Here is an 8,314-nt window from a genome sequence, read left to right on the forward strand (position 1 = left end):
ATAAGTTTTTGAGTTAGAAACTTTTAAAAGATATGTTTCTTAATATACTTTAATGTGTCATTTGAACGTTTAAAAATGTAAAAAAAATTCAAATAAAAAATACCATTGAGTTATTTGGGTCTTTGTATCATTCAGTACCTGAACTTGTTGATTGGGCCGAAGATAAGGAGTTACAGTAAGACTGCTGAAATGATTCTATTAATTATTATATTAAATTTAATTAAAAATTAATTTTAATTTCCCCAATTTTTTTAAATACAGTTTACTAGTGAGTGACATGTGAGATTCTGATTCGGAAAATTGTTTTTGGACAAACAATGTTAAGTTATGGGGTTAAATGGGAAACGACACAATAATTTGAGTACTCAAATTGACCAAAAAGTTAAGTATCTATTTGAAAAAACGAGCATATTTTAGAGGTATTTTTTGAATTAGCCTTTTAAGAATAAGACAAAAAATTGGTCTCCCGATTGTAGCTAAACATGTACAAATTGTCAAATTAAAACTCTGGACAGACGTGGATTTGATGCGTTTAGACTTGTACTGAATTGTCATATCTCATCAATAATTAAAACATAATTCTTTTTACAAAGTAAAATTTATTATTTTGAGAATATTTTATTTTTATGTATATAAAAATATAGACATACCCATGATAAAATTAAACCTAAGATATTATTATTTTTATTCAATTTTAATAGTTGAACTAAATCTCTATTTAATTTTTAAAAAAGTTTTAATAAATATTATATTAAAAATATTAACTGAAATAATGTTACGAACAAATAGATATCAATTTATTATTTTTAATTTATTATTTTTAAAATTAAATTATATCATTATGAAAATATTTTAATTATTTATATTGTTAAATATAAAAATTAATAAATCCTTTATTCAATTTCCTTTTTCAAATAAAGCTTTATTTAATTTTATATGATTTTAATATTTTTTCTAAATTATAAATGTAATTATTTATTTATATTGTGAATAGCAGCCACGAACATTCTCGAAAAAGATAAACGATTATGGGTGGGAACAGATCCCGAACCTCTTAGTCCTACTTAAACATACATCTATGGGTAACATACATATCACATGACAAAGTTGAAAGAGCAAGATAGTCATAGACCGATCATATGGGTTGTACAGTGAAGATTTTTTCGACAAGACACTATACTAGGAATTGATATTTGATTAACTACTGAACACATGTCATCTTAGTAAACAACTTGATTTAATTATACTTGGGCAAGAAATAAATAAAAAGAGTAGTAATTTCTTCCCAACAAACTGATTCATGTGAATGATGAATAAACTGGCTTCAACTTGTGCATTATATTATAATAGACTTGTGCAATTCAAGCAAGAAAAGGGACCATATATGAAACCCACTTCTAAATTAATTGAAATGATCACTTCCCTTGGGATCACATTGCATTGTCTTTATTACAAAACAAGTAAAAAACCAACCACATACTTAAACAGGGATCATTACAGAAACAAACAAAGCAGATAGGGTGGGTGGTTTGGTTTTATCTAGTGATCTCCATTAATAAACAGCTAATTAAATGAAAGAGGCTGAGGTTGTTTCGTCGTTCCTATTGCTGAACCACTTGCTGTATCTGCTGACGCTGCATGTGTTGCAGATTAAGTCGGGAGCATGATCGAGGCATCTCACCGGCTAGTGGGACGACAGGTAGGTTATCACAGTTGCATATCTCGATCATGAACCCATCTGGGTCATGGAAGAAGAGTTGTTCAACGTAGATTCCACCTTCTTCCACTATTGCCCGGACGTATTCCAGTTCCATTTCCTTCAGCTTCTTCTCCACTGCTCCCATGCTCTCACACTGAACATTTAATTAATTACTTTGATTAGTGCATACGTCATCACCATTTTAAAAAAAAGGGTTGGTAGGTTGTCATGACATCTATGGTTTTATATTAAGAAAGGATCAAATATTTACTAGAAACGTAACATGATATTTTGCTTTTTTTGCTTGTTCGATTTCTTGGCAGGTACATTCTCATTACTAAATTACAAATAGGTAGATCTGTTAGGATTATATGCTCAACTCAAGAGTAATCAAATTGAAACAAAATGTATGGACAGGTTGTGTGACAAAGGATGTAGGTTTAAGCTTTTAGTTGATACCGACAAACTCAAGCTCAATATTGATCTTGAACTCAATTGAAAATCGAGTCCTGAACACTGACAAGCTCAATCTCGATATTGAGCAAAGCTTGATATTGGTCTTGACCTCGATTGAAGATCGATTTTTAAACGCGTAATCGAGCCTGACAAACTCAAGCTCGATATTGATATTGAACTCGATTGAAGATTTATTTCTAATTGTGTAATTGAGCCTGAATATTGACAAGTTCAAACTCGATATTGGTTTTGAACAATCTACTTTTTAAGTTTGATTCTCAAACTCGATTATTGAAAAACTCAAGCTTAATATTGAACTCAAGCAAGATATTGATCTTGAATTCAATTAAAAAACTATTTTTAAGCTTGTGCTCCATTCAAGTTATACCAAAAACAATAACTTTAGAAATAAAAAGTAAGTCAAAAGTTTTTTTTGGGAGTTTGCATTAGCACCAGTGTCTCGTATCCCTACTACAGACTTATTAAAAGATTAATATAATGAAGTCCTAAGAATAATCGAAGAGAAACAGAGTAGCAATTTATATCCACCCTATATTAATCTGTAGAGAGCAGGATGGTGTTTCTTTACACTTAAAGATATTGGATTAGCGGAAGGAGGAATAAAATAGTATGCCCGAATGAAAAGAAATGAAATAACCTGGAAAGAAATGTGATTATCCTTGGGATTGATTTCCTTTTTCTTGGGCAAACTCTCTGGATCCTCCGATTGCAGGAGATGTATTCCAATCCCGTATCCAAACAACCTGCATCATAACCCACTCATATTATATACTGAAAAATCAACCCAAGGTTTCTTGGGAATTTCATCAAACAAATTAAGCTTGACAAGAAGAACAATTTTATTTCTTTTTGGTAATAATTACCATGCCCCATTAAAGTCAAATGATCCAGGTCTCCTGATTGGAACAAACCCAAGAATATCCTGATAAAAGTTCATGGATTCCTCAACTGATCTACACACAAGGGAGATGTGGTTCAAAGATTTGAGGTGAAGAGGGTTGCCCATACTTTCCTTCATTTTCTTTTCTTTGCAAATCACAAAGAGAAAGATTTCGACTGTGTATAAATCGGAGAAAAATATAAAGATGCGAGAAACAGAAAGCGAGTGATTAGCCAAAAAGAAAAACCAAACAAATTAGAGATGCAGAGTGCCAAGGAAAACGGCAAGTGCGGTGAGAGAAGCGAAAGAAATGGGGAGTTATAAATAGAAGGAAAGACGGAATGAGAAGGCTTTATAAGGAAGCCACGTGTCTTTAAGGAGATTACTTTGACACGTAGACGTCACGTGCTGACTAGGATTACAATCAAGAACCTAACAGTGACACGAAAAGATTCGAGTAAGACACGCTAGCTGTTGAAATTTTTTGTTTAATGGGTTGCTGTCACTTGTCAGACTTTGGTGTGTTGGAACTTTGCTAAACGTCTTTTTTTCTGCTCAAACCTTTGTCGGAATCTTTTATTTTTATTTTTATTATTTTATATGATGCAAAATATTAGACTTAGTGTTCAGACATTAAGTTTCATCAAACAGTGATACTAGATATTGTACTACTTACTTCAAATTAATTGTTATAGAATAAAAAATAAAAAAATAGTATTTATAATAAATTAAATAAATAAAATTATAATTTTGTTAATTATGATTGAAAAATGATTAAACTCTATATTAAATTTATGTTTTATATTAAGTTAGATAATAATTAAAATAAATGGAAGGGGCTAAAATAGAAATTATCCCCTTATTTGGAGTCTAGTGCTATTTACTAATGCCAAAATTTGAGGAGTTGAGAACACCTCCACTAAAGGTGTGTTCAAAATGCTATAATTCTTTTACTTTTATCGCATTGGAAACGTGCCAGCATTTTAAGGAACCCTAGATCTATCGGATTGTAGTTAATTTGCTAGTTGCGATGCGAATTTGGCATTGTGTTTGCATATTTTAATCGGAACCTTTTTTTCTTTTTTTTAGGATTTGAGCAGCAATCATTACAATTTTTATATGATTAGTTTTAATATGATTCGATTACCATATTTGAAGAGAGAATGTTTTAATAGTTTATTAAGTTTAAAACATCTCTCCTTATTTTTTGTATTATTTAAACAACTATTTCAAGTACATTTGTGGGAAATTTATTAACTTATAATGTGAAGGGTAAATTATAAAAATAATCACTTTTGTTTGTCTCAGATTATATTTTAGGTATTTATATTTAAAATGTTACGTTTTAGTCATTTACGTTATCGTTTTGTTACGAAGTGGTCACTCTACCGTTAAACTCTGTTACCTCCCTAACGACAGTCTTATGTGGCAGTCTAAATGGGTTTTAAATACCAACTTGGATGTCTAGTTGCTGGGTATGGCAACCAAGTTAGCATTTAATAAAACTCATTTGAACTGCCACGTAGGATTGCCATTAGGGAGGTAATGAAGTTTAACGGTAGAGTGACCACTTCATAACAAAATGATAACTTAAGTAACTAAAACATAACATTTCAAATATAAGTGATTAAAATGTAATCTGAGATAAACAAAAATGACTATATTTGTAGTTTACCCTTTAAAGAATGCTTGTTTATTTAATTATGTATCAATTAAGAGAGCACTTGTTTTTCTTCATTGAAAGGAACCTATATTTTGAGAGCAAAATATTTGTAAATAAACTATTTTATATTAAGTTTGTGGGTAAGCTTTCAAGATAAAAACCTTAATTTGAAGAGTGATCTTAGATGATGTATAAGAGTGAGAATACAACTTAATGAGTGAGTTGAACTTAAATCACATCTTACACCATTAATTCATAATAGATTACTCTCTGGGTAAGACCCTGTAGATGTAGAAAAGGATATCGTTGATTTATAGTGGACTACTTTTGATTTCAGATACAATATTTATTTACATGTGAGAGCACTCATATCATGATGTTCAACAATATAAACATTATCTATTGACTTTTCAAATCAGGAAAAAATAATTATAGTATTCATGAGGTAAACCAAGAATATTTAACTAAAGGTAGCGACCCAACAAATCCAAAAGATTTGTAATATTCCTCTAAAAAAAAAAACGACAACTATCTTATATGAATTAAATAGTACGTATTGATCAATTAAAGAGGGGATATATCAAAGGAAACAAAATAAAACATATTTCACCAAATTATTTCTTCACTCATGGTATGGAGAAAAAAGATAATATTAAAGTTCAACAAAGCATGCTATATATTTTTTAATGAGGCAACTTAATATGAGAGATTGTATACTCATGTTCCTTTATTAAATTTTTGTTCATAGATTTTTTAATAAAGATTTAACAAAACATAATTTTTATTGATAAACATTGAACGAGAAGTATTATAAATCTATCATTAATTATGAATGTTCATGTAACTTCCCCTACAATCTTGCAAGAATTTTTATGATAAATAAATTCTTTTAACCTATTTTATATTGAATTACATCTTCACAACTTATGGAATGTTATTATTATTATTATTATTATTATTATTATTTTTTGGTAAAATAGAACAATGAATTATGTAGACTATGTCATAGACAAGTTATCAAAAGTTTAATTTTCCTTCAAGATCTCTTTAATCTTTGAAGGGGGTTCCTTAAACATGTGCAAAGCTTCATCACTCATCAAAATCATTTTTGTCAAAGTATCTGCTACTCTTTTAAAACATAATTCAAGTACCACTTCTCTTCAAAGGCTAGATACATATAAAAAAGCTTATAAATAAATAAATATACAAGGTTTATAAATAATCTAAAATAAAATACAAAATCTTTCTCTTTTGCTCTTCTTATAATTTCTTTTAATCTTAAATCAATAATCTCATTTTACAATAAAAAAACATTAATACTACCTGATATAAAATGGAAGTTATTTAAATAGTATTACACACTAATACAAATAAAACATGAAAAATAATTAAAATATACCATAATAGTAAAACTTACATGACCATGAGAAATAATTAAAACATACATATTAAAATGGCATAATACCTTTTTGGCCCTTCAACTTTATAAAAATAGTCATTTTAACTCTTTGTTTAATTTTTTTATCTCTTTTAACCCTTGAACTTGCATTTTTAGTCAAATCACCTTAAAAGGGATAGAAAAGTTAATATTTGTTAACTTTGCTGATATGGTATACACGTGAATTGCCATGTAGATGACATGTCAGCATTTAATTAATTTCTCTAATATTTTAAAAATATTTTTATAATTTTATAATAATTTTAATGATTTTAATTTTAAAAATATTTATTTTTGCTTTTGAATTTTTAAATATTTTTAAAATTAATTAAGTATTAATGTGTCATCCACGTGTATGCCACATCAACAAAATTAAAAAACGTTAACTTTCACATTATTTTAGGGTGATTTGACAAAAAAGGGTAAATTTAAGCGCTAAAAAGGTAAAAAAATTAAATCGGAGGCTAAAATGACTTTTTTTTGTAAAGTTGGAATGCAAATTAAAATTTATAAAATTAATGAAATAAAATATTTTTATATAAAATATTTAATTATTACATAAAATAATTTAAATTATGATATAAGCTATTTTTATTATTTAAAGTATTTTATAAAATTAATATCAATAATATTTTATATTCTTATAATTGATTAAATTATTATTGATTTTCTTTTATTCATTATAAAAAGAGAGAAGAGACAATTGTTACCCATTTGTTGATATTTAGTAATAAAGTGACAAATTGTTGTATAAATAGACAAATTATACAAGGACTAATATATTTTAATACTTTTTGACCATGGACCAATATATAGGCTCTAAAATTTTCATTTTCTATCACTTCACAACTTGTTAGTTAACTTCTCTCTCTTTTTTAATTTTTTAATAATTAAGAGATAAGAATAGAGTTGTTTGGGATTAAACCTAAATTCACATACTTACAATATAATATTCTTGTCATTAAGTCAAAAGGTTGTTGACTATTAAATTAACTTTTAATTCAACAATTCACCGATCATTTAAATAGAGTCAACCCTTCATTATTTTTTATCGGCTAAACTCTACAGTGCAATCTATAAATTAATTTAATCTTAATAAGTAATATAGACAAGCACAAATATCATTAAAGGTCACTAATGACTTAATTAGATAAATCCAATCGCATGTTTGGTACTTTATGCTTGACACAAATGACTCAAGTACTAAAATAAACAGTTGTAAAAAAACACTGAAAAATAAAGCACCACTTGTTACTCGATAGGGACACCGCAAAATACCTTTTGCCAAACCTTATAATGGTTGGTTCATTTTAACTTTTTTAAAAGAGCTGTTATACCCCACCTTACATCGCTTCCCCATAGCAGTTGGCTACCACAAAAGTCAGGCGACGCGGCTTTCCCGTGAGATGTGATGGACTGCTATAAGGGCTTTGACAATACAACATCGTCATTGCCTCTCTAGAAAGATCCGAATTCACGCCCTTGCCCAAACATAATATTTTTAGAATTCACATAATTTGCATAAGATATATTAAGAAGGTCCCTTGATAACCTTTATTGATCTATCATATTTTAATTTGATGAATACCTTATCTAATCCTTTTAAGTCGTTTCTAATAATAGGGGCAGCCGCAAAGAGGTTGGCGGAGGCTTCGACCCCATTAAAATGGTAAATTTATGTTTTGATTTTTTAATATTCATAAACTTTTAAAGTTAGTACATGGTAAAAGTGCACTTTGATCCTCAAAATGATAAAAATTTTATTTAATTTTTTAAAAATTATAAAAATATAAACTATTAAAATGATGAAATTACATTTTAGTTTTCATAAATTACACAACTCAATTCCACCCTGAAAAATTTTATGGCTTTCAACCACTCTATCACTACTCCTATGAGATACAGAAAACTCAATGGTTGAGACCGACATCCAATCAGCCTCCCTCTATAAAAGAATTCTCTCCACAATATTAGGGCACAATAAGACAAAATACACGATTGAAACATTGCTCAAATACAAGCCCAAAACTTTAAAAACCACAATTTTTTAGAGACTTTCCACACCTTTCACGGTTTGAATTGCCACAAAAACCCTTATACCTTTGTGTTGAAACGAAAACCCTTGTATTAATTGGTCTCCAAATTTTTAATTCTTAC

The 8,314-nt window shown here is 28.5% G+C and overlaps 1 protein-coding gene across 1 annotated transcript; it reads right to left on the reverse strand.

The window, feature by feature from the left end:
* Positions 1-1,383: 1,383 nt before the first annotated feature.
* On the reverse strand, positions 1,384-3,379 carry LOC108487128 (glyoxylase I 4). The gene is made up of 3 exons (XM_017791375.2): positions 3,040-3,379; positions 2,814-2,919; positions 1,384-1,853 (listed from the first exon to the last, which is right to left on the reverse strand). Exons 1-3 carry the CDS (start codon positions 3,192-3,194, stop codon positions 1,602-1,604), a joined length of 513 nt encoding a protein of 170 aa, XP_017646864.1. The 5' UTR covers positions 3,195-3,379; the 3' UTR covers positions 1,384-1,601.
* Positions 3,380-8,314: the final 4,935 nt, after the last annotated feature.

This window comes from Gossypium arboreum, chromosome 10, assembly GCF_025698485.1.
Source record: "Gossypium arboreum isolate Shixiya-1 chromosome 10, ASM2569848v2, whole genome shotgun sequence".
In the NCBI taxonomy this organism is placed as follows: domain Eukaryota; kingdom Viridiplantae; phylum Streptophyta; class Magnoliopsida; order Malvales; family Malvaceae; genus Gossypium; species Gossypium arboreum.

Coding starts and splice junctions, on each gene's coding strand:
- LOC108487128 (XM_017791375.2), bottom strand. CDS start 3,194: ATGAAGGAAAGTATGGGCAACCCTCTTCACCTCAAATCTTTGAACCAC. Junction 2,920..3,039: donor TTTGACTTTAATGGGGCATG/GTAATTATTACC, acceptor GTTATGATGCAG/GTTGTTTGGATACGGGATTG. Junction 1,854..2,813: donor ATAATCACATTTCTTTCCAG/GTTATTTCATTT, acceptor TTAAATGTTCAG/TGTGAGAGCATGGGAGCAGT.